The 27,239-nt window shown below is 44.1% G+C and overlaps 1 protein-coding gene across 2 annotated transcripts in view; it reads left to right on the forward strand.

Annotated features, from left to right (window-relative positions):
• adcy8 (adenylate cyclase 8 (brain)) overlaps positions 1-26,945 on the forward strand; it is a 45,405-nt gene extending 18,460 nt beyond the window's left edge. The window contains exons 5-18 of one of the 2 annotated variants that reach the window (XM_084707492.1): positions 186-313; positions 1,469-1,627; positions 2,696-2,966; positions 9,592-9,789; positions 11,316-11,416; positions 12,122-12,323; positions 13,317-13,406; positions 15,100-15,272; positions 16,218-16,296; positions 20,769-20,927; positions 23,252-23,398; positions 24,666-24,758; positions 25,245-25,359; positions 26,070-26,945. In XM_084707492.1, coding sequence (XP_084563618.1) covers positions 186-313; positions 1,469-1,627; positions 2,696-2,966; positions 9,592-9,789; positions 11,316-11,416; positions 12,122-12,323; positions 13,317-13,406; positions 15,100-15,272; positions 16,218-16,296; positions 20,769-20,927; positions 23,252-23,398; positions 24,666-24,758; positions 25,245-25,359; positions 26,070-26,569 — 2,415 coding nt within the window. In that variant the 3' untranslated portion in view covers positions 26,570-26,945. The remainder of the gene's footprint in view (positions 1-185; positions 314-1,468; positions 1,628-2,695; positions 2,967-9,591; positions 9,790-11,315; positions 11,417-12,121; positions 12,324-13,316; positions 13,407-15,099; positions 15,273-16,217; positions 16,297-20,768; positions 20,928-23,251; positions 23,399-24,665; positions 24,759-25,244; positions 25,360-26,069) is intronic. The other variant, XM_084707493.1, reaches the window with a different exon arrangement.
• The last annotated feature ends 294 nt before the right edge of the window (positions 26,946-27,239 follow it).

Below are 27,239 nucleotides of genomic sequence, written 5' to 3' on the forward strand. Positions count from 1 at the left end.
ACTGTTGAACTGGTTCATTACAGTGTTTATGTGAAACTAACAGACTGGTTTGTCATAATCCTTGCTCATTTTCAACTTCCTCAATCCTTTTTTTTGGGGGGGGGGGGGGGGGGGGCAAGGAGCGGCGTGTCATTCTCACCCCGATCAGGCTTGTTCCAGTCTCATGATCCGTGTCTCTTCCGTAGGAGAACCACTGTCTCAGGATAAAGATCTTGGGGGACTGCTACTACTGCGTCTCGGGTCTCCCTGAGCCCAGACAGGATCACGCTCACTGCTGTGTGGAGATGGGCCTCAGCATGATCAAGACCATCAGGTAAAACGCCTCGCACCACACCTCACTCTCCGCCTTCCACAGGCCCCGTCTGTCTGAACCTGCTGAAGGGCAGTCCAAACCCCCGAGGCTCTTAGGTAACCATAGCGATGGGTCATTCTCTCCCCCCCTCCCTAACTTCACGAGTGTCCCCCCGTTTGGATAACGTTCTGCGATCGGCGACGCATCCGTTCGCACTGCGTGTTTGCCTACTGCCTGTGTGCTGCGAGACTGAAGGGGGTAAAGATAACATAGAACGGTGATAGAGTGGTTGAGAGAGAGAAAGACGGAGACGCATAAAGAGAGAGAGAGACACACAGAAAGACAGACATACAGGGAGAGAGAGAGAGAGAGAGAGAGATGGGGAGAGAGAGAGATGGGGAGAGAGAGAGATGGGGAGAGAGCTAGCTTGCAGGACCATTAGAATGAATCAGCCAGCCGTCCTTTAGGGCAATAAGAGGCCAGTGGTTTGCTGAGAGCCTCTTGGTTGATGGCTGCTTCACACTGCTTCAGTGCCGTTGCAGTGACAGTCTGAAGAGGGAAAGTGCCCCTACTGTTAGCCAAAGCCTCTTGTCACATACCGCAATCCTTCCCCCATCCAGTCAGCTCCCGGCTGCGTGATATCACAGGCGATATCAATGGCAGGTGACTTGCGAAAGCCCGTCTAGATTAAAGCTGCTTCTGCCGTAGCTCCTTGAACGCCTGTCGACTCACATTCGTCATTGTTGTCGGGAGGCATGAAATGAGACTGGCAGACGGGAATTGGCATGATAATGCTGCAGTCGACCTCTATCGCGCTCGCTTTATGGACGTATGATTCACATCGCTGCACTGTGATGTTCACGTATAATGTATGAAATAAGGAAAGGTTTTGTTTAGGTGTGACAATGCGGTTTAGAAATTTAAATTGATTGTTTTTTATTTGACACGTCAACATGTGCAATTGGACTTCTCTTGGATTTAAGGATAACTAATCATCTGGTGTATAATGTTGATACACTACAAGTTAATTGATAAATTATATCTCATATTGCAGGGTTGATCAAATTATTGTCTTCATGACAGACAGAGACACGGTCTAAATATCAGAGCCACTAGAACAAATCAAACATTAATGTATGTGAACGAAAACAATTGCTTATTTTTCCTCCTCCCTAGATACGTGCGGTCTCGTACGAAGCATGACATCGACATGCGTATCGGGATCCACTCAGGCTCCGTGCTGTGTGGGGTGCTGGGGCTGAGGAAGTGGCAGTTCGACGTGTGGTCCTGGGACGTGGACATCGCCAACAAGCTGGAGTCAGGAGGCATCCCTGGGTGAGGGCCCAACAGCAGGTTCTAGGTTCTAGAAAGTTCCAAGTTGCAGCAGGTTGTAAGTTCCAGCAGGTTCTACGTTCCAGTAGGTCCTAAGTTCTAGCAGGTTCCAGGTTCCGGCAGAGAACACTAAACCTCCTTGTTATGAAGGTGAAGGTAGCCTGGGCTAACTCTTAGAACTTTGAATCAACAATGTTAATGTTTGTATTTTGGCGTGTGTTATTTCAAATATAGATAGATTGGGGTGATTGCAGTTGCCCTTGCTACAGGGCCCAGCTTGAAACTACTGCTTTCAAAGACCTGCCACTGAGTCAAATTTGCAGGAACTCCTACAGAATACCCATTTAGATTTACAAAATAGATATCACAGCAGTGACTAAACAGTACAATACCGCAAGAAACCCCAGTGGACAATTTGTGAGAAATGTTGTTTAAGTCCCTGCTGGCAACCTGGGAATATCCCACTGTGTCTGATTATCCCAACCTCGAAAATCCATCACTAAATGAGCCCTTCTGAGAATAGAATGGGTAAATCATCCCTTTAAAAACACTTTTAGCCAGATTGGTTCTCAAATAAAGGGACAATGGTTGTCCCTTTGTGACCGAAGATGTGAGCAAATTGACTTTTAAAGGGGGGTGTATTAAATCATATATATAAAAAAATATATTTTAAAAATCCTTTGCTTTTTTTACAAAGCATGTGGGAATTATTTGGGTTTCACTTAAATGTTGACTCAAGTCCTTGAAGCAATGTCTGCCGCAGAGTTGACTAAGTGGAACAGTTATTTCCCTGTCCAATTCCCTTAATTGAATTGCGCAGGTCATAACAGGAGATTTCCTTCTAACAATTTTAATTAAAACGCTATATTTGTTTGAACAGTAATGTTCATTACAAAAACAAGGCGCCCGGCTCTCGAAAATGGCAACAGTCTCTCTTCCTGATAGTCAATACATAATTACAATCCTGACAGACCAAAAACTTGAATGCAATGAACTACATTATTTATTTATTTTATCTGCCGTGTTGAGGTGAGTCGGCCTCCTCTCCTGACCCCTGTGCCCGTTCCCCAGGCGTATCCACATCTCCAAGGCCTCCCTGGACTGTCTGAACGGAGCCTACGAAGTGGAGGAGGGTCATGGGAAGGACCGCAACGACTTCCTGCGCCGGCACAACATCGAGACGTACCTGATCAAACAGCCGGAGGAGTCCCTTCTAACCCTGCCCGAGGACATCATGAAGGAGTCGGTCAGCTCGGCCGATCGCCATGCCAGCAGCACCACCTTCAACGAGGGCTCCTGGAGTCCCGAGCTCCCCTTCGACAACATTGTGGGCAAGCAGAACGTAAGTGCGCCCCGCCCCCGTAAGTCGGAACGTTGTCTCGCGTCCCGGGGATGTGCTCGTGGGTTCTCTGTCGGCGCGTGAGTGGATCTGTGTGCGATAGCCCGGGATTGTGGCCCCTGGGTTTCACGCTGTGAAGTGTCTCTGTTGTTGTCTGTCCTGTCCTGTCCTGTCATGTTGGAGAGAATGAGCTACACCTTTGGTTCTCAATCCTGGTCCTTGGGACCCCCTGCCCTGCATGTTTTAGACGTTTCCCTCCTCAAACACACCTGATTCAAATTAATGGGTCGTTATCAGGCCCATTTATTTGAATCTGGTGTGTTGGAGCAGGGAAATATCTAAAACATGCAGGGCAGGGGGTCCCTAGGACCAGGATTGAGAACCAATGAGCTACACTATCCCGGCAGAGAACCCTGGACTTTGTGGCATTGTTGGCGACATCTTTGGCGACATCTTTGGCGGTTGTGGTTTGTCTGTGTGCCTCATCAGTGTGTGAGAGCAGAAGTTGGCCGTGTGGCTTTGTGTCGTCGTGGAGACTTAAAGACAACAACATTTACCGTGTGTCTTTATCGTTACTAGGCAGGGTGAAGTTAGGGCAACAGTGAGTTGAGTCTTTGAAGCCATAATTTCACGGGTGTGCTAATGACATGTTGTTTTTGCTTCTGCCGTTAAGTTCACACACGCTGTCTTTAAAAAGAAATGTTCTATTCGATGGAAAGCCATTATGTTCCTCCCATGACACTATTAGAAGATCCAAACAAAGCCTTCATTCACACGGGGTCAAAGGTTAATTGAGCAAGTTCTGTTGTATGACTTAATATGGAGCGTAGGATCCTTAAGGGAATGTTTTGCCGGCCATGTGATGATATAGGTGTGGTCTCTTTAGGATTTTATTTTGAGCTTGCTGTTAGGCCTTCAGTCTTGAGGCAGATGTAAACCATCCACACTCAGAAATATTCATGTGGTCCGAATGTTCTTCTTTTCCTTTCTGTGCAAAAGTCTTAGGCACTCAATAAATAGCTTTTCGGTAGCTGCATCAATCACTGTACACCCACTCCTGCCTTCACACACGCTCGGAAACCCATGCGCGCACACACACACACACACACACACACACACCCTCACATAAATATGACGACGGGTCATTAACATTCAGACAACGTCGGCATCCATGGATTAGATTCAGGCGACGTGCTTTGAAGTTGTGTGCTGCTGGCTGTCCAGTTCTGGAACACAGATTTATATGGCTGGTTTCTCTGTTCTTATGCCAGATCTCTACTGACTCTGGTCTACAGAGGACATAGCCCGCTTTACACTGTTATTAACATCACAGGCTTTACGTCTTGGGATTTCATTCTCAGATTTAGCATGTTGTAGTATTTCTGCAGAATGTATTTCTGCAATATACAGTATATTTCTGCAGTAATCAGTATAATTCTAAAGTATACAGTACATTTCTGCAGTATACGGTATTTCAAAATTACAAAGTATACTTTTAAAGTATACTGTATATTTCTTGCAACGTACAGTACCTATGTTCCAGCAGTTTTCCTCCATCTCCATCTTGTCGTCACAGATGTCAGACCCACACAATGAAGGACTCTTTGGTGACACAACAAGAAAGGAAAAGGCATGTCTTTAAAATATATCTATTTATCAACAAAAAAACAGAGTCTGAACTTAAGGCCACTGCTCCTTGAAGGCGTAGTCGAGGCGTAGTCGAGGCGTAGTCGAGGCGTAGTCGAGGCGTAGTCGAGGCGTAGTCGAGGCGTAGTCGAGGCGTAGTCGAGGCGTAGTCGAGGCGTAGTCAAGGCACAGCGTGTGATGTAACCGTGGATGCATTCGAATTTAGCGGAATGTTCCAGATAAGTGCTGTTGCCTTTGTTTTTGGCACAATGAACGCCTGTCATGTGACTATCGCATGAAAAGGCTCGTTTTTTGCATTTCAAAAGACGCTCCGCAACATTTGTCTTTTTTGTTGTCACTTCTCCTGTTTCACCCCGCTATCCTGTCTGTTTCTCTGATTCACTGTTCAGCAGCATGATGGAGTGAGTCAGAGCTGGCTATCTAGGAGGGGAGTGTGTGTGGGTGTGCGTGTGAGAAAGTGAGTGTGTGTTTCCGAGAAAATTAGTGTGTATGTCTGTGTGTATGTGTGTGTTTGTGAGAAAGTGAGTGTGTGTGTGTGAGGGTCAGGGACTGTGAAGTAACTTCTCTTTCGTTTCTTCAAGAGAACAGTCTTTCACATCCTATCGAAGGATTCCCAAAACAGAAAAGTTTGTATCTAACTTGGGTCATCATCACACCATGAGAGAGGGCATAAACAGTTGTCTTTAAACTGACCATGTTCCTAAACCAAAATGTCACCAAAAGACCACTGCTTCCAGGATGTCCTGGAGTCGTGAAAGTCGATTCCTCTTCCTGGTCTCCTGATGTCCTCCGTCTGCCTCCGTCTCCACCCCCGACTCTCACGCATCACTTCCTCCCCGCCGGCATGATGTGACGCATGCCGCTGTCAAAATGCTTTCGCCTCAAAGTCTGTCTCCCTGTGATGCCATGTATTCCACGCCCTCAAACAGAGGCGCACCCCTTGTTTTTCCACTGTTTGTGGAAACGGCCTGCATTTACGAAACAAAAACAAAAAGTACCCAGAAAAAGATCTGAAAACAAGATCTGTCTTTCTTTCTTTGTGTTGTCTGGTTCCTGGTCTCTGAGGATGCCAAAGCTTTAAACCGGCAGCCATTGTTACCCTGGTGGCAAAGCTGCCCCTGAGTCCAGGTCTTTTTACTCCGAATTGACATGTAGACGTGCAGCATGTCGCCGTCGCCTGTCTAGTCAGGGTTAACGCTTCTCTCCTGGGGGACAGAGCCGTCACGGCAGCCGGGGACACAGCCAGGGGGTGAAAGAGAGTTGAGAGGAACCCAATCCAGGAGAAAATCAGGATCCTCTCATGCTGACTGGCCAGGATTATCGAGTTGTAATCCTCTCCGGGGCTGCTGTCATGATGTTGTCTGGCTTCTGGGATTCGCCAGTATAAAAAACAGTTTTTATTTAAAAAACGGGCGGAGGCGTTTCGCTTGATACAACCAACTCAACCATCTGGATTTGTTTTTATATATATATATCCCAAGTCATTTGAATATCTGTTTGAGTAGTTTCACTGAAACGTGTATATTACATAACTAATGCATTTGTAAACGTAGTGTATTCCAAGATATAGAAATATTATGCACATACAGTGTAATAAATAGGATTTTCTTTCTTGCTAAACAGCATACGCAAAACCATGTTGACAATGGATCAAGATATCCAGTACATTTCATCCAGGACATTTTAATCTTGCCCATATTCTTGCAGTTGGATCTATGCCGTTTAGACCTTGCTGGGACTACATTTCTGGGACCTATTCCCTACTTGTGTCAAACCTGTGACATCGCAATAGAGCTGCTATCCAGTGCTCTGCGTCAAGGGCTCCACTTAGACAAAGGGTTAAGGTTGGAGCCACTTGTCCTCCTGAATGTAGTAGCCTCTTTCACACCCTGTAATTATTACCCTGGTTAGTAACAGGTGACATGTTGAATAGGCACAAGGATAGGAAGCACATTTTGAGGTTGCGTGTGCGGTGCTGCCGGTGACGTCGGTCACAGAAACACACCTGGTGTGGTACAGAGGCTGAGAGAGATCTGTGCACCTGAGGTTTGAAGAGCAGGTATGAAGCAGCCCAGGAAGCAGAAGCTACTGAAGACCCTCTTGAATAAACAAGCAGAGTGATTAGTAGGGAAAGACATTCAGTAGGAGGAGAGGGAGGGGGCTGAATCAATATAGAAACCACATAGAATGACAGCCTGCACTGCAATATTATATACATATATATACTATTATATTATTATTATTGTTATTTATTTTACTTTTTACAGGAAAAAAGTAAAATAAGCGTGGAGAGACAGATGTGAAAACAAGATCTGTTCATCTTTCTTTCTTTGTCTTTTAAGCGTGGAGAGGCAAGTCTTGATCAAACTTATTTGTAGAAACATTTAACGGTCATAAAAATCCCACTCAAATCACCCTTTGGCAAGCACTTCCACGGCCATAGAATGTGATGTTTTATGTCCCAAAACAGTAGTCCCAGTGTCAGATGATTGTGTTGCCTCTGGTAGTAACTGCCTCAGATAACATTTGCATTATGTTCTGAGTGGCGCGTTGCTCTCCACGAGAAACAGTTGGGAGAATGATACTTGCCTAACTCTCACTCCTCTTTGCTCTCGCATGACCCAGAGGAACACTGGGGGATGATGTTCAAATGCAGAGGTCTTCAACCCTGGTCCTCAGGGACCCCCTGTCCTGCACATTTAGATGTTTCCCCTGCTCCAACATACCTGATTCAAATGAATGGGTCGTTAGTTAGGAAGAAGCCGGTTAACGACCATTCATTTGAATCAGGTGTGTTGGAGCAGGGAAACATCTAAAACGTGTAGGACAGGGGGTCCCTGAGGAACAGGGTCGAAGCCCTCTGTTCTAATGCAAACATCGGCTTCTTCCGAGGCTTCAGAGACGGGCTTCAGAAGAAAGCGATCTCTCACACATGCTCGCCTCTGAGAACGAATGACTCAGCGTCTGACTTCCCCACACTATCTTTTATATCTTCTATCTAATTACTTGTTTCCTTTTTCCCAGCATAGAACAAAACACTTATCCTTTCAGTCAGCCAACTGTTCAATGCAGTCAGAGGACAGGGAATGTTTTCTTATTGTAATACGGGTGCTGCAGTTGTCCAGTGGTGAGACTACAGCATTGAATGGTCATTAGCAGGTTTCTGCAAAACCAGATAACGACCCATTCATTGGAATCAGGTGTGTTGGAGCAGGGAAACATCTAAAACATGCAGGGCAGGGAGGCCCGAGGACCAGGATTGGGAAGCCCTGTTTTAGATGTTTTCCTGCTCCAACACACTTGATTCCAATGAATGGGTCATTATCTAGTTATGCAGAAACCTGCTAATGACCATTCATTTGAATCAGGTGTGTTGGAACAAGGAAACATCTAAAACATGCAGGGCAGAGAGGCCCGAGGACCAGGATTGGGAAGCCCTGTTTTAGATGATAAAGGGCCGCTAGGAAATGCTATGTAACTCATTGACACACACAACAGAAACCTGGCTTATTTCTCATTGGTGAACCATCCAGGGCAGAACATGTCACATTTTTCTTTTAAACCTGGCAAAGTGAAAAGAAGGATTGCGTCAAAAGAAAGAGACATTAGTTTAACTAGAATTTTGGCCTTTCGGATTTACGACTTTGAATGAATCATTACATTCGAAAGCATTTAACGAAGGTTTTGACCTTTGGAAACTATGTCTGAAAGTTTCCAGAAGTCTAATGATATCTCCTGGAATAAAGTGGTAAAGCACTTCTTCAATTCATCTCATCTGGGAGCAACTTAAGTGCACGGAAATGCAATCTGAGCTGTTTAAATCGTAAGCGACCACAAATGAGTTTTAAATCTTTTTGTAATGATCGCCACTGATTGGATAGAGATTGCCAGGTAAAAGACTGTAAGTAACCTGAAACAAGTGTGGTCCTTTACATAGCTTAAAGACTACAACTCTGAGGATGAACTTTTACAGTAACAGGCTCGTAAGAAATTTGGATGTGTTTAGGTACATTAAGAGCTCAGTCCAAGTGCAGATTTTAAGAACTATGGTGATTGGCAGTAAGGGAGACATTTGTACATACATACACACACTGTCACACACACGCACACACACTTAGAGATGACTGCACATGTCGTCCAAAATTACGGCTTCGCACACTGCGGTTATTGTCATTTCTTAATTTTTCAGGTTTCTCAGAAAGCTAACAGCTAATCACGAATGGCTAACGTAAACCGCTTGGTGAAATGATACTATTATGTCTCAGTGACCTTTTCACTTGATGTGTCTTACTTCCTGAATCGGTTTAGCAGGAGAGAAAGACACGTCATGTGCCACAGGCACCAAGTCCCAACAGCATGCTGCAAGCTGTCACGGACAGAAGTCATTATGCACACCCCCTACATAACATCACAGCAACGTGGCTAATGAATAGGCTTAGATGATGTACCACATTGTCCTGTGACTAGATTAAAACTTGTTTACTGTTCCACCACTTTCCACAGTGTCAAGTAGCATTGGAAATTCCCCCATGGTTTATGTTTCGGAGGATTATCAAAAGATCATTAAGGGTGTTTTGATTGTGGCCTTTGCTGCCAACTGATTGCCTCTTTTCTCTCATTCAGTTTTCTGTTTTGTGTCTGTTCGCTTTGTCATTGCCAATGTTTCAGTTTTTAATGTTTATTTCTATTCGCTTCTGTATGTAAATGAATATCATGTCTCTTTAGACTCATTACATATTTGTTTTTTGTTTTTTTTAGATGTGCGCAAGTAGTCTTGATCACCCTTAATGTCTGCACTGAGAGTGTTGGGAGAGAGGGAGGAGAAAACGCATGGAGGGCACAGCTGTTTGTTGGGTCAAAAATTGCATTTTTTATTTGTATTTACTGTCTTTTAATTTGTGTTTGTATTGTATGTAATAGTTTTAGTATCTGAATGAAGAGGGGACAAGCAGGTTTATACTCTGCATGTGCTTTCCCTTAGACTCTGGCTGTCCTAACGAGAAATTCAATAAATCTGCTTCCAAACCATCTCGCACAAGCTTTGCATGTCTACTCTGGTCCTGAGGAAATTAACAAGCGAATAGAGAGTGACATCGACTTACGGAGTGGCGATAAATTGAGAAGAGAGCATATCAAGCCTTTCTCTCTGATGTTTAAAGACTCCAGCCTGGACGAAAAGGTAGCTGGGGATTAGACAGATTCTTTTGTTTCCCGTATCTTCTCTCTGAGATATCAACTTCCGAAGAATTCATTAAAAAAATATATTTTTTACCATGAGTAAGCTGAAGGTACTTCACATGCCAACTCCCACACTAAAATAGAAGCATGTTATCCTCCCCTTCCCCCAAAATGAATGATATTCTCAACGCCTGCACAAGTCTCATTACTGTGATGTTTGAGTAAACGTTTTAAAAAGACCAATAATCAGATTTATTTTGCAAACTTGAATAGATATAAAGATGGACCTTTGAAAGTATCTCCTTAAGTATAAACACTGAATAATTCTGTAAGAAAATAAAATGTTCAGTTTGTAAGAGCACCGTTAGTTTCAGGTCACATAGGCCACATGAAGGTGGCAACAGCATTCGAGATTGATAACTAAATAACATTCAGTGACTCATGTCCAATGTAGTCCATTCAAAGTATAACCTCTGATGTAACTGTATGAGTAGTGTTTCTAGGCTAGTTAGTTGATAAGTTGGTCTTTGGCAATGCTGATTGGCTTTGCCAAGAAAGCAGAAGCCCCTTCAGTTTACTCATAACCACCTGTCCATGTTATGGACGTTATCCTTTAAAGTCTTGTGGAAAAAGTTGACGTGTTCAACTTTTTTGCAGTTTTTGTTCTTTCCCAATCCGTTTTTTTCCTTTTGTTCCATAAGTGAAGCCACTTTTCTATACCTTTTGAGTTGACCTTTTGAGTTGACCTTTTGAGTTGACCTTTAACCTCCCCCCTTTCCTTTGTTTCCCTTTGATTGTGTGCCCATCTCAAACAAGACCCGTTTCAGTTTACTTTTGAAGCCCGATGTCCAGTGCAGTTGCTGTTGACCTCTCTTATTTTTTTCGCATAGTCATGACAAACATGAAGCATCCTCTTGCTAATTTCCCAGCATCCTTTGAGAAAGAGACAGAGCGAGAGGGCAGCTGGGGTCGCAGGGTGAAAGGTCAAAGAGCTTTATTGATTTGTTGACTACTTAAGATTTGTCAAATGTTTGTTGACACCAGTAACTCATCAACTAGAGTCACAGGGCTAGAGCAGTGCTAAGCTAATGCTAACTTTGCAAATGCTAACCAAATCACTAATTGTGCTAACCACACATGTATTCGTTTCTTTGTCATTTTCAAGCAGATTGAGATTGAGATGGCTAACAACCAATGACGTTAAAAAAACATTTTCTATCCCAACCACAACTTTGGTGGACTAGCTGTCACTTTGTGTGGAAGTCTGCATCTATTCTTTCGCCCGGCTAACTCTAGCTTCCACTCTTCAGATTTTCTCATTCCCAAAACCCCTAGCTCGCTCACTGACTCTCCTCTCTCTCTCTCTAACGCTTGTGTTTGGAACTGTAGCATGTGACTGTGGTGGCTGTGAACTCTGTGTGACGTGGACTGCTGCACCTGTCACGTACCGCCTCGGGTGTGTCTTTAAACCGCTCTCTCTCTTCTCCTCTCCCTCCTCCTCATCCTCCCTTCCCCCTAACCTTGCAGTACTCGCAGATGAGGGACGAAGTGTTCAAGTCAAACCTGGTGTGCGCCTTCATCGTCCTCATCTTCATCACGATCATACAGGGGCTTCTTCCCTCCGCCAGGTAACGAAAGACCACCTGGTGAAAAGACTGAGGGCCTCATTTACTAACTGGATTGCGCCCATTACAGGCGTAAAATAGCGGGTAAAGACATAAAACCGTATTGACAAAGGCAGCGCACTTGAGTAAAAACACAGATTACCGCTGCTGGGAGGGTTTACGGGAAAGTGGGCGTGTGCCACAAGGAGATGGGAGGAGAGGTGTGTTTCTTCATTGTAACATGTTAATGTTAGCTTAACTTTGAGAACCAATATTTCTGAATATTGGTTCTGAACCTTCTTTTTCTTTTCCTCGAATCACCCATGGTGGCAGTAACATGCAGGCGATTTCTCCCGTCTTTTAACGGCGCGCTAATTAACACTAAAGGGCGGAGTAAGGCGCTGATTGTCCAACGAGGATCTGGTTTGATAAATACCACGCAAAATGCGGAAATACACCGTGTGCTATTTGCGGTTGGGCAAAAGCGCAGATTAAGCTGCGGTCACAATGTTAGTAAATGAGGCCCTGATTATCTACGAAGGGTTCAAATGCGCCATGTCTAAACGTTTTGTTTAAAAAGATCATCGCCCTAATGACATTAAATCAGACCATCACAAAGTAAAAACAGATCAAACATTTAAAAAAAGTATAAATGTAAATGTTTTTATTAAACAATTCAGACAATCCTGTACATCTACTTTATCTGTTGTCCATTGGTCTGGTCTGTAGGATGGTGACTATGGTGATCCAGTTCTCGGTGCTCATCGTGCTGCACAGCTGCCTTGTCCTGGTCACCACAGCGGAGGACTACAAGTGTCTGCCGTTGGTCCTTCGTAAGGCCTGCTGCTGGATCAACGAGACCTACATGGCACGCAATGCCATCATCTTCGTATCCATCCTCATCAACTTCTTAGCAGCCATGATTAACATTGTGAGTGTGGAGCTTGGAGGGGTTTTGGATGAAATGCTCCTCTTACTTTAGGACTAGGCTTAGTCCGTGTTTGGGGAAACTGGGCCTCGGGGATTGGTAGCAAAGTCTCTCCCTGACGCGTGAAGGTCAGAGGACGGAATATATAATGATTGGGGAAAACGCAGAAACCAAACAGCTAACAGATGTTTGTTACACACTCTGGCGGAAAGGACATCTTAGACCCGTGACAGTCATCAGAACAATATAGGCTAGCAGTAGATGCACATATATATATATATATATGAATGAATAATAAGACTAAATACATGAACATGCTATAAGGCAGCAGCAGATTTTTACTGATTGTGAGTAACAGAAGCACGCAAGAAAATCCTGATTTCACCCCATTTGCTTTTCCAAACCAGTGCCCATTTTATGTGAGTACACTGCTTGTACAGCGAGTCATTATTTCCATCAAAGCACAAGAAAAATGGTCATTACACGCTTGTTGTCTTGCAAAGATAATTGATTGCATTGAGCCCTTTATAACCGAGAGATGCTTTTACAATGAGAAAATAATCTGTATATGAAATGTGCTCATTTACTTAGAGATAAGAACATGAAGGTGGTGGTAGAAAGATTGAGGTCATCATAACGAGTGACCTCACTAATGAAATAACTAGTACATTAGTACCGTGATGCGCATTTAGTTTTCTTGCTTTGCGAGGAAGAGTGCAATTTGAGTTAGCAAAGTGAGACTTTTTGATTTAATGTCAGATATGGTCCATCTGATAAAATTTGTCTTTTATGGCCTGTGAATTAAATGAAGAAATGTGGATCTCTTTATGCATTCAGTACATAGCCCTTACATTTTGGTTTCTGACCTCAACCATCTTGTGAAAAATGTATTTGACATTCCATGAAATATAGATAGTACATGGTTATTCATGTCTTGATTCTATGATTCTATTTGATAATAAAATAAATGAGAATCTCCTTGTTTCTCCTCCCCAGCTTTGGTGCGATTTTGACAAACCCAGCACCCTGAGGAACCAGACGTTCAACGCCTCCACCTCCATCCCTGACATCTGTTTTTACCCAGAGGTATCGGAGGCACTTCCTGGATTGATAAGAACTTTTAATAAAACAGTTTTACCCCAGAGTTGGACATACTTTATAACTGGCCTTAAATGTTTTATTTTCAATACTCTCACTCTCTCCCCCATACTCTCTCCTTCACCCGCTATCCCCCCCTTCTCTCTCCCCCTTTTCTCTCCGGGGACCACAGGGATTGGACATACTTTATAGCTGGCCTTAAATGTTTTATTTTCCATACTCTCTCTCTCTCTCTCTCTCTCTCTTTATTCTCTCTATTTTTCTATCTCTCTTTCTCTTTCACCCTGTCGCCATTACTGCTGTATGTGTTTGGCATGTCATATAATGTGTACCTGACATCTTTCAAAATGAGTATTACAGACAGAGTAAAACAGGCCCCTTACATCAGTGAACATGATTCAGGATTAAAGGCATACTGTTGTTTGCGGTAGATAGACTAGACCCATGCTTGTCAGTCACCTTTCAAATTGGAGACCTTCTTTCATAATCTGAAATCTAATGAAATTGTAGTCATGTTAAATTCACAAAGTTCATGGGGCTTTACCATACATGGAGTGAAATAAAAACTAAAGATACGGTCGCAAAAAAAAAAAACACTTTTAAAACAGGATATAATTGAGTAAAGTTCCAAATTGAATTGAGATTGAAATGAAAGTAACATTTTCTAAAGAAAAGAGAGAGAAAGAAATGCCTTAGGTAAAAGCCAAGCCAACAAGGTGTATTTATATGCTTGTTGTAATAGTGTCGACACATTGTGCTGCTCTCTGATCCTCAGGTCATATCACCCACCTGGACACACGAGTCAGGTGGATTACCCATAGCCGTTTATTACATTAGTTTCTAATAGGTCAAGAGTCAAATTTCTCCCTCCCCACAACAGCACACTCCAGTTACATCTCTCCTATTTCTCCACTGTCTTCAATGGACTGTAATCAGGCCACTGTGCATTTATTTCATCCTTACAATCCAGAGGAGATCAGAGTGACATCGCTCGCACGCGACTGTGAGCAGGACTACGGAGAAGGATGGGGCCGGGGTCCCTGTCAGGCCTAGCTTCTGTGATAGAGCAACAACTTCGGCATCAAATAAAAATGTCGTACAGTGTCTGTTTGAAAGCGCCGTCGCGGCGTAGCGGTTGAGACTTACCAGAGTCATTTCAACGCAACCAGAGCGATAACTGGGAGGGTGGAGAGACATTGACTGAATAATATTTGATGAAGTCTCTATGTAATGTGGTTTGTCATTGTCATGTGACATCCTCTTATGCCCTCTCAGCAGTTATGTGCTTAGGTTTTTCTGATGAACCAGTAAACAACTGAGGATGTGGGGTTAGCTCTATTCAAACTACACAAACGAGTTCGCAAAATAGAAAAGGAAACTTTCCGGATCGTCAAAATATATCTCAGTTGTTTACCTAAGCGAGGCATGTAGGTCTCCACACTGCCTCTTCCATGGCCTCTGACCAGCTCTGCCTCTTCCTGTCTGACCAGTTCTGCCTCTTCCTTTCTGACTAGCTCTGCCTCTTCCTGTCTGACCTGCTCTGCCTCTTCCTGTCTGACCAGCTCTGCCTCTTCCTGTCTAACCAGCTCTGCCTCTTCCTGTCTGACCAGCTCTGCCTCTTCCTGTCTGACTAGCTCTGCCTCTTCCTGTCTGACCAGCTCTGCCTCTTCCTGTCTTGCAGTATTTCGTCTTCACGGGAGTGCTGGCCATGGTGACATGTGCCGTGTTCCTGCGGCTCAACTCTGTTTTGAAGCTGGCCGTGTTGTTGGTCATGATCGCCATCTACTCCCTGCTCACTGAGGCTTTCTACACCTCGCTGTTTGTCCGCTACGACACCTTCCGTCACAAAACAGAGTGAGTAGGACACAGCAGTGACCCTTGCACACACACACATATACACACACACATACACACACACATACACACACACATACACACACACACACATACACACACACATATACACACACATACACACACACACACATACACACACACACACACACACACACATACACACACACATACACACACACGTACACATATACAGTACCAACACACATGCTCCACACATGTGGAGACTGTATGCATACACATAAAACGACAGCACACACACATTTGTATATATATACAGTATATATACGTATGTCTACTGTGTATATATATATATATATATATATATATATATATATATATATATATATATATACACACACAGTAGACACACCCATATATGCATACTGTTGGCATAGTCTCTGTCTACTCTGTGGCAAGGCAAGGTCAGAGTAACAGCCGAGTGTTTTCAGTCCTCACAAGCTTGTTGCTCTCATCTTAAGGGGCTTCAGAAAATGTCCGGAAGCCAAGATGACCTTTTCTATTTGTTCTAAAAATGTTGGAGACTCCATTTTCTTGTAATGGAGGTCATGAGAGCGATGGTGGGGAACACTTTGACCTTTAGCCTTTTAGTGTATGGAGGAACCTACAGAAAATCCAAGGGCCTTATAAATAAGTATATGTACTATACCCTTTGAGCAATCACGTGCCAGAGAGTGATCATATCTAATTCATGTGTAATACACACAGTATACCCACACAGGAGTTAAAGGTTATATGGAAAAAACAGGCAGCTATACTGAAGAAAAACCTTCCCTGGCCTGACCTACTATTCACCTCTGAATAACAGTTGAATACTACACAACGTAGAGAACAGATTAAGTCATGTGTACTGTGTATTTGGTTCCATAAATATAGATGACTAGCTGTAGTATGTCTAACAGAATTTTAAATTTATTTTTACAGAAACTTCCTGGGGACCAAAGAGACGTCGTTGCTGCTGATGGCTATGTTTCTTCTGGCTGTGTTCTACCATGGACAGCAGGTGAAAACTGCTTTTGGTGCTTTTATTCATCTCACAGACATAAAACCTTGCTTTGCCTACCAGGGTTACATGATGTAACCATGTAACCTTCACCTGAAGGTAGGGATGTAACTTACATCAGGAGTCAGGTGGCTGAGTGGTTAGGGAATCGGGCTAGTAATCAGAAGGTTGCTAGATCGAATCCCGGCCGTGCCAACTGACGTTGTGTCTTTGGGCAAGGCACTTCACCCTACTTGCCTCGGGGGGAATGTTCCTGTACTTACTGTAAGTCGCTCTGGATAAGAGCGTCTGCTAAATGACTAAATATATAAAATATACTTACGGGTGAAGACATCCACTCGCCCCAAGGACCCCTCCCCTGTCTCGCCCCTTCTTCCTCCGCGAAAGACCACTTCCTGGAATGACCCACTGCTACCACGGCCTCAAACATCTGGCTTGTTGGTTGAGAGGCAGAAGGGCCGTCAGTCTGTTAGCTGCTCTCTCCGTCCCTGCTGCTGCCCCTCTCCCCCCTCATCTGTCCTCTTCACACGATCCTACATCCTAGTAGTGCGTATATCTACTGAGCGGTTCAAACACGTGCTATAAATATCAATCTTTCTCGATCCTGATCCTCGGAACCCCCGGCATGTTTTAGATGTGGACGATGGATGAATGGGTTATTGTCAAGCTCAGAAGAGCTTTTGAGAGAGGCTGATATATATATAGTAGCTACCGTGGTTTTATTGCGGGTAGCCATTTAATAATTTAAGATGAAAACTGTAGGTATAAGTACAACCTGAGGTAAAGGGGTAGTCCCTAGTGACTCAGAGGCTGGTCTCTCCCGGAGTATCAAGAGTGGTTGGCTGTGATCAAGGACAAGCTGGGATTTCAAGCTGTTTTTCTCCTGAATGGCTACCTTTGATCAAGGGGTTCACGAGGTCCGCCCCTGGTCGGAGATAGAGCGGAGAAAGGTGTAATTGAACGTCCTTTGTAGCCGATATAAAAATATCTCATTTGAAGTCATCCAATTGCATCCGAGACTGAATGGTTGTGTAGTAGAGGTTTCTTAGTGGGGGGTTTTGTAGTTTTTTTTGTCTTTATGTCAAAGCTTCAGGGATTCTTGCCGTTGGATCTGGAAACTTGTGTTTTGGTGTCTTTGTTCTCTGTACAGGGAAACCATTGTGAAAAGGAGAGAAAAAAAATATTTAAGGGACAACTTATACTGTGTGGTTGCAGTTACCTTTCAAAGTCTGTATTGAAAATGTTCTACAGATTTCCTCTCCGTGACTAAGAATCAGTTTCTTTTCGGTTTTCAGAGCAGTACAGTTTTATCATATGACACATGCTAATTAATTATCTTTCAATACCTTAAAGGGTTTCACAGTTGACTAGGAAACGCCACAAAATCATTGGTGCATGTGAGAAAAGTGCTTTTAAATGGACCGGCCTTGTTATGCCACTGTAATTAGCTAGCTTGATATCGTATGCACAAAGACCTCAGACCAAAGCATAATAAGCATGTTCACAATGCCAGAGCTGATTTCACTTCTGGGTGTTTCATCAATGCTCCATTTTTCCACGCAAACGATCCACTCTCCTTTGCATCCCAATCACGCCTTTACAAAAATGACTTTTGAAATGTAATGTTTTAAAATTTAGGCGTTCTTTTTTTTAAATCAAATTGTCTATAAGGAATAACATTTTGGCGGTTCAGCAAAGGCAAGACACTTTATAATGTCTCTGTTCTGGAGTCTGGTTTTGATTCATAACATTTCTAGTCTGTAGATAAAACAATTGTTGTGTTTTCGTCGTAAATCTCTCACGCAAAAAGAATCCATGTGCCCATAATAGCTGTAGTATACTGTAGTGTACTGTACTGTACTGTGGTGTACTGTAGTGTAGTGAACGAGATTCTGTGCACAATTTTTCTTGATTTGCCGCCTTTCAAAGCCACAGGTTTCCTTTTTCTCATCACCATAGCAACAGGGCCTCTTATTTATGACAATAATGCATTTGATGTGTATGATCGTGACTGACCATGCTCCTGAGTGTTCTTGCTTTGAGTGCGTCAACCAACAACCTTGACATTTTGCCTGCTCTCAGGTTGTGTGTGTGCGTGTGCGTGTGCGCACCATGGAAGGGAGTAAATCTTGTGTGTGTGTGGTTGTATGTGCGGGTGTTTGTGTATTTTGTTGTGTGTTGTCTTGCAACTTGAACTTGTATTTTGGTGCAAGAAAACACATTATTGATTAGCTGTACTGTTTCTGCAAGGTTAATTGGCATTCATGCCAGAATACCCTTTGCTTGACAATCTTTGTGTTGTTAATGTGCCAGTTACTGGTAAGTCAATTCCATAGAAGACGAATGCCAAATTAGAGTGGTGTTGATACTAGCACTAGTTTGAAGTACAGCTTTTTTTTAGACTTGGGTGGTTCAACTGTTTGTCTAAGACACTCTATTGATTTTTAGTAACATGGGTGCACAATGAACTGAGATAATTCAGGTTTATCTGCTTTAGATAAAGCATTTATATGCAAAAGACACTGAGGGCCTCATTCACTAACAGGATTGCGCCCATTTCAGGCGTAAAATAGTTATTTCTCCCGTCTTTTAATGGCGTGCTAAAGGGCAGAGTAAGGCGCTGATTGCCCGACAAGGTTTTGGTTTGATAAATACCACGCAAAATGCAGAAATACACCCTGCGCTATTTGCGGTTGGGCAAAGGCGCAGATTTAACTGCGGTCGCAATGTTAGTAAATGAGGCCCTGAGAGAGAAATCTTTCCATTTGGATTCACGCATGTAAAAAAAAAAAAAAAAAACTTGTTTCTTAGCGGCTATAGAAAGTAATTGAACAAAGATGTAAAGTTGCACTGCAGTGATGTAGATGTAAAAATATTTGATATGTAATAATTGTCTCTGCCGTAATTTACAGCTCAAAGGATTAAAAGTAGTTACAAAATAAATAAAGAAAAGAAATGAATTAGCAGCCATTAGTGAAAGCCTCCAGAGATTATTGTTTATTCCTAATGGGGGTTTACACATTACTATGGGGCCATGTATTCCAGTGGTCGGCATCTCATCATCTTAATGCCAATTTAGCCTCTGGGATTTGCATTCTTAATTAGGAAACTAGCAAATTAGATTGAAGTGCTATATTCACTAGCATTATTTGGGCCTAATTGATACCAAGATTAATGGTGAAACTGTTGCTCAGTGGTTATGGCCTCGGATGGTTTTGAAGCCGAATTGAGTGCTTGGAAATTAATTGTCAATATCCGGGTTTTGAATAATAAAAAGTTTTTCCATCCATCTTAATAGTTTAGATTTATGTTTGTCACTAATGTATGCAAATTACACTGCATTAATTGTTCATCCAGAAAAGCAATTAGTGTTCCTCGTCAGAACGTTTTTTCATAGACCGATGTTTATTCCCCCTCAACAAATCAAAAGATTCTCAAAGTTTTCCATTCATTCGACATCTAAGCACCTGTTTAACAATTGAATTTCCTGGTTGACCTAACACCATTTCAAAAGGGGTGCAGACAAAAATAATAACGTGTTTTATTTGTAAATGCGCCTTTCTTGCACTCAAAGCGCCAAGCTGTAATGTTTTAAGATAAGCCGTATTAACTGCTGTAACTCTTTGAGGTGCGTCCCTCAGCCAATCACAGTGTGCTGTCTCCCTGCTTCCCTCAGCCAATCACATTGTGCTGTTTCCCTGCTTCCCTCAGCCAATCACAGTGTGCTGTCTCCCTGTTTCCCTCAGCCAATCACGTTGTGCTGTTTCCCTGCTTCCCTCAGCCAATCACAGAGTGCTGTCTCCCTGCTTCCCTCAGCCAATCACAGTGTGCTGTTTCCCTGCTTCCCTCAGCCAATCACAGTGTGCTGTCTCCCTGTTTCCCTCAGCCAATCACGTTGTGCTGTTTCCCTGCTTCCCTCAGCCAATCACAGAGTGCTGTCTCCCTGCTTCCCTCAGCCAATCACAGTGTGCTGTTTCCCTGCTTCCCTCAGCCAATCACAGTGTGCTGTCTCCCTGCTTTCCTCAGCCAATTACAGTGTGCTGTCTCCATGTCCCCCAGCCAATCACAGTGTGCTGTCTCCCTGCTTCCCTCAGCCAATCACAGTGTGCTGTTTCCCTGCTTCCCTCAGCCAATCACAGTGTGCTGTCTCCCTGCTTTCCTCAGCCAATTACAGTGTGCTGTCTCCATGTCCCCCAGCCAATCACAGTGTGCTGTCTCCCTGCTTCCCTCAGCCAATCACAGTGTGCTGTTTCCCTGCTTCCCTCAGCCAATCACAGTGTGCTGTCTCCCTGCTTTCCTCAGCCAATTACAGTGTGCTGTCTCCATGTCCCCCAGCCAATTACAGTGTGCTGTCTCCCTGCTTTCCTCAGCCAATTACAGTGTGCTGTCTCCATGTCCCCCAGCCAATCACAGTGTGCTGTCTCCCTGCTGTCCTCAGCCAATCACAGTGTGCTGTCTCCATGTCCCCTCAGCTGGAGTACACAGCTCGTCTGGACTTCCTGTGGCGTGTCCAGGCCAAGGAGGAGATCAACGAGATGAAGGAGCTGAGAGAACACAACGAGAACATGCTCCGGAACATTCTGCCTAGTCACGTTGCCCGACACTTCCTGGAAAAGGATCGGGATAACGAGGTTTGGGATGCCTTTTTTTTCCTTTGGCAGAGTCTGAAAATGTTTCCTACTACACGTGCTGTACTTTCCATTGCCCCTGAGAGCTGCTCTGTTTTGAAATGTAAACAGTGACCGTATAAGTTAAGCGCTCAAGCCATGTGGTCGTCGTGGAGTATACACAAACTTGCCGTCTGTTCTCATATGAAGGCCGTGACCTCAACAGTGAGCTCTTAAAAGATGTGTGTGTCTGTTGATTGCTTGAAGTCCCTCAGATAAAGCTGTAGTATTTATTTACCTATTGACATCGGACGGTTGTTGGGGGGGGGGAATGGATTCAACGTACTGTTTTGCTGGATTCGTTGTTTGTTTTGTCAAAGACACACTGTTCTTCATACACGCGCTTCATCCACTCAAAATGATGTGTTAGATGTCCTTTTGACTGGAAAAGAACCACAATTACCCCCCTGTTCATTACACTGTTTCATAAAGGTCCGTGTTCCAGCCACAAAGGGATCTGTAATTGCTTTTCCGACAATTTCAACGAGAAACCGGGAAGAGAGGGTAGAAAATAACCATCTGCATTCATGGTGTGCAGAGAGAGGAAAACCAGTCGGATGGAAAACTTTCTAAAACAGGAGGCGTTTTTGTAATCTTTTTGTATTTACTTTGCATGCATGCGGTTTAATTCGATGATAATAACATGTTGTCAGACAGAAAACCGAACACGTCAGTCGACTTTCTGTCACTGTCTATGAGTCACTTTAAATGTTGTGAATGAAATGAAACTTTGAAAGGAACTTTTTAATTTTTTTTCTTCATCCCTCGCAATGTTTTCCAAAGTACTTGCTTTTATACAACCAATGTTGAACCCAATGAGGTATCCGTTGAACTCGCATTTCACCCACCCATTTTATCCACCCTTTATTCATCCATTCATTTCCCGATGCTTCTGTGCTGTTGAAGGTGTTGAAGGTGTTAATGCCAAACTCTTGACTCCCCTAGCCTCTGGGCATGTTTGGCATCCAAAGTGGGGGAAAATAAACCCACTGATTAATAATGGAGACAGTGATTAGGGCTTAGGCAATCCTAATGGATACATTTTTAATCGTGCCATTTTAATTAGGAAAAGGCATGGGAGCAGACTGATATTTACGCCGTGCTCGTAGCATCCATAATTCATAGGTTAGTCACCATTGTTCGAGAGGCGCTGGAAGACTCAAGGAGTCGATAATGAGGAGTCGCACAAGGACAGTTGTGGACAAAAGGCTTGTCATTGACCCTCGACAGTGACTGTCCCTTGCCAGCTCAGGCAGTGACTCATTCACCGGGTCCCAGGAAGACGTAGATTCAGAGTGAACCAACGGGGTTCAGAGACGGGGGTTGGTGAAAGGTGCCTGAGATAAGCCAGTACGTAACTGACTCTGGTACGGACCCTTTCGCTTTTCACTCGAGAGATTACCCAAAAGGGCTCTTTTACTGTAGCTGTGTGTTTTTACTGTACTTAGCTGATGATTAAGTACCTACAGCATGATACGTCTGGGTTATATATCTGTTTCAGCCATTTGGCATAATAAGTTAATTTGTTAGTATTGATTGAGTAGTGATGATGATCTCAATAGGAAGATTGCTACAGAGAAGCAGCAAAGAAAGTGGTTGACTGGTTTGCATGTAGATCAATTATACAAGTTTGGAAAATCTGTTCACAAGAGCAAAGCGCAGCAACTGAATGATTAATTCATGTCAGTATCTCGAAAAACAATTGTTGCCAGGCTGCCAACAAGCCTTTTCCCAGATATACATCGGTTACTTCTGTAGAATTATTAAACGAGTTTGGAAGTTTGAACTATCGCCTAACACATGAATAACCAATGAAGGTAGGGTTACTTAAGCCACTGTAAACTCAGAGCTGCTGTTTTAATCAGCTCTCTCCAGACCGAAGAGAACCTTCTGCTCATGAGAACAAGACAACACTGCCCCTTAGTGGTAAATTCTAATGAAACTGCAGCACTCTCTCTGCTAGTCGCTGTTCTGCCATGGGGCCAGTTGGGACAGGGAGGTGTGAAGCTGTGATCACCAAGCCCTTAGCACCCTCAACTGGATGTCCCCCCGTCAACAGACACTAACTTAACACCACTCACGTCAGTGGAATGCACTGCATTTACACACTGCGTAAACTCCTACGCAACATAAATCAACCAAAACAGCGCTAAGATACATCGTCTGCTTAATGCTGCACAACAACACCCTCCCCCCCCCCCCCAAAAAAAGAAAACCGTCTGCTGATTTTGTTCAGATGTTAGAGTGTGCATCTCCAAGCTCAGACCCCGTGTTCCGTGTTCCTTCAGGAGCTGTACTCTCAGTCGTACGACGCCGTGGGCGTGATGTTTGCCTCCATCCCGGGATTCGCTGACTTCTACTCTCAAACGGAGATGAACAACCAGGGAGTGGAGTGTCTCAGGCTCCTCAACGAGATCATCGCAGACTTTGACGAGGTGAGAAGCTCCGTATTCTACTGTTACCGGTGGGATGGGATTAGCTCGGCGGTAGAGCGTTTTTATGCATTTCATCTAGAGGTGTTGGGTTCCAATCCCCTTCCCTCCACCTTTGTGTTGCTTCCGATAAAATTTCCTGCTCAATGATTACATGACGATGATGATGTCATCAGTACCAATGGCGAATCATGGGGACCAATGGCTTCCCGCTTTTGCAAATTCTGACACACCTAAAACACTTATTTGACACACATTCTGCATATTTTCAAACTGTGCAGCAAATACAATGTGTGGCTGTTGTAAAGTGTGGTGAGATGTCATAGGTAGAAAGTGTCTGAAGGGACATTGTTTTCAACCACAAAACAAATTCTGGTCACTTAGATACTGTTATTATTAAAGTATTAATATTAGTGCTTATATAGCTGTTTGTCGTAGCTCAGTGAATGCTTTATGAATTCCTGTGAACCATGACAGATGAGCAGTGCCACATCTTCTCCAACAAATACTTTATCTTGCACTGGAATGGATGTCAAATCATCTGTGATTGATGACGGTGCTTAGCAGGACACAGTCTGATATCCCTCTTGTATTATGTGTTCACACTCCTATACAACATGGCCATGGATCTGTTTTCGCCAATTTATCTCTTCTTTAACATAAAAAAAGAAAGAAAAATGACACCACGAAAGTGATAAATATTTGATTAAAATATTCCAATTTGAATTTGACCTTCTTACAAAAAGAACCAGACGGCGAACAATTTTGTTCTCAAGATAGTATCTACATTACCTTTGTGTGGGTAGAGAGAGCAATCCATGGTCTACGTTCCTGGAATTGTGTTATTCAGAGACATTGTCAATGTCACCATAGCAGGCCAGGCCCAGAGACAGTCCAGATGGGGTCGCAGATAGTGGCTGTGGGCGGAACGGCTCACTTTCCTCAAACGCTTCTTCTGGATAGGAATAGACGTGCCTTTTCCACCATGACCTTGTGCTTTATATGAAGGGCTATGCTTTGATAGGACAGTAAACGTCGTTGAGACTGGATCGTTCGTTCGCCAAAAAATGTGCCTGTTTCCATATTTCAATATTTACTTCTTTTATTACTTTGTTACAACTTCTGTTGATTAGCACGGGCTATATAAAATATGTTTATTACATGAAAAAAAACACTATTTAATATTCATTCATACAAATATAAAATATAAAAAAAGTGTTTCCTGTTGGGTTAACAAAGCTGTGTTCTGTGTCTCCGTCTCCCTCCGAAGCTGCTTGGAGAGGAACGCTTCCAGGACATTGAGAAGATCAAGACCATCGGCAGCACCTACATGGCCGTGTCCGGCCTGTCACCAGAGAAACAGGTAGGCAGGCAGGTGGCACTCCACCCCGGTAGCTCACCGGATAACCGCTCATACTGCATTTACTGTCATACTGTCAGAAAGTATATCTTTAAAAAGTTGGCTGTATTTTTTTTACTAGTCAATATATTAATAATTAATGCATTTAAACATTTTACATTTGTTGAAGAAAATATATGACCATATAACATAATACAACCCTTAAACAGATTTCCGACATCTGAACACATTGATATTGAAAAGTCCTGCATGCAGTCTGGCAAGCAATCACTGTTTGACTGCAGACGTATTATTTGGCGGGCGGCGAGGGGTCCATCATCTCCGTACCCTCAGACGGTGTAGTAGCTAAGGGTTGCCGTGACAACGGCCCCTCTCGTCCTGTTGTCGTTCCGGGGACCCGATTCCATGTTGTCTCGGCGACGTCAACCTGGTTGAGTTCTCTGTGGTGGTAGCACCTAACTGTGGTCCTCTTGTCCTCTCGTCCCACAGCAGTGCGAGGACAAATGGGGACACCTATGTGCCCTGGCTGACTTTGCCATCGCCCTCAACGAGAGCATCCAGGAGATCAACAAGCACTCCTTCAACAACTTTGAACTACGGATCGGTAAGACCTCTCCACCCTTAGGCCTCATTGAGAAACCAATCCTTCAAAACCGTTGTTCATTCCAGCTGCTTTTAAACTTTGGACGTAGCGTGTGGGATCATGAGAGAAGGGATGCAGACGGCAGATTCATGATTTAGACGTGACGTCTCGTCTGTGGATGCAGTTGGCCGCCGGGTTGTAGTGATGACAGTTCACCACTAGGTGGAGCCACAGAAATCCCTCCGTGCCTGTCACACCCTTTCCCTCCATAAAACGCTTCACTTTTACATTAGATTCATTTAGCGCCTTCATCCAAAGCAACATGCACACAGATAGTACAGAAGGAACATCAAGGATCAGAAGGGAACAGTTTTAAGAGTTTTAAGAGTTGTTCCATGGTTAGAGCCAAGTAGCAGTCTGCACCAGTCAGCGCAACAAAAACATCACAACTACTTCCTGTCTTAAGTCAGATAACAGAACAGAAATGTCCATTTACTGTACATTTAGTCATTTAGCAGACGCTCTTATCCAGAGCGACTTACAGTAAGTACAGGGACATTCCCCCCGAGGCAAGTAGGTTGAAGTGCCTTGCCCAAGGACACAACGTCATTTTGATTCAACCAGGGGTTGATTTCTTTCCGATTAGCAGCCCGATACCCCAACCGCTCAGCCCTCTGACTCACGTCATCACAACTCACCCTTTGACCCCTCTCCCGCCTCCCTGTCCACAGGCATGGCCCACGGCTCGGTGGTTGCCGGGGTGATCGGCGCCAAGAAGCCGCAGTACGACATCTGGGGGAAGACGGTGAACTTGTCGAGCCGCATGGACAGCACAGGGGTGAGCGGCAAGATCCAGGTGCCCGAGGACACCTACCTGATCCTGAAGGAGCGCGGCTTCGCCTTCGAGTACCGCGGCGAGATCTACGTCAAGGGCATCAGCGAGCAGGAGGGCAAGATCCGCACCCACTACCTGCTGGGACGCGTGCAGCCCAACCCGCTCATCATGCAGCCCCGCAAGCTCACGGGCCAGTACTCGCTGGCCGCCGTGGTGCTGGGCCTGGTCCAGTCGCTCAACCGGCAGAAACAGAAGCAGATCCTCAACGACAACAACAACTCGGGCATCATGAAGGGGCACCACCACTACAACAGGAGGACGTTGTTGGCCCCAGGGGGATCCGAGGTGGTGGGGGGCCACCACGCCGAAGTGGCGGATAAGACTGAGCTGCCCTGAAGTAGCCTCCCTCCTCCCTCTCTCCCTCCCTCCCTCCTTCTTCTCCCTCCTCCCTCTCTCCCTCCCTCCCTCCTCCCTCTCTCCCTCCCTCCCTCTTTCTTCTCCTCCCTCCCTCTCTCCCTCCAACAGGGCACAGAGGGAGAGGTCGGGATAGGACTATGCGTTCTGTTTTCCTCCTCCCTCATCCATCACGACGTCTGTTGGTTTGTCAGATCCATTTGTCCGGCTCTCACCGTCCTGCCTGCCCTGTCTGGCCCTCGTCCTGCCTCCCGTCGTCCGCCCATCCCTCCCCCGTACAGTCGCCTGGTGTCAATGTTTCTTTTTTGTATTTCTTTTGTATAAGAGAACACAATAAAGGGGTTTAATTTTTTATAGATGGTTGCGTGTACAGTTGCTTTTGTTTTTTATGTTGTTATATGATTCGTTTGTTAAGACTGACTGATTGAGGGAGATTAAATCAAGCAGTATTTCAAATCTGTATCACAGTCTGGTTGACTTAATCAGTAAATTATTCATACATAATTACTTAACCACACGGAATATAATTATACATTATTATAATTAAACAAAATTAAATATTTATTTTGGTCCCACAGCCTGGTTTGTCTCATACACCTGCCTGCAGAGTTCACTGTGAGGCCTTGATTCAAACTTAATTCAGTTTGTACTC

This window comes from Hypomesus nipponensis, chromosome 10 (assembly GCF_054491055.1).
Source record: "Hypomesus nipponensis isolate SF chromosome 10, ASM5449105v1, whole genome shotgun sequence".
Classification (NCBI taxonomy): Eukaryota; Metazoa; Chordata; class Actinopteri; order Osmeriformes; family Osmeridae; genus Hypomesus; species Hypomesus nipponensis.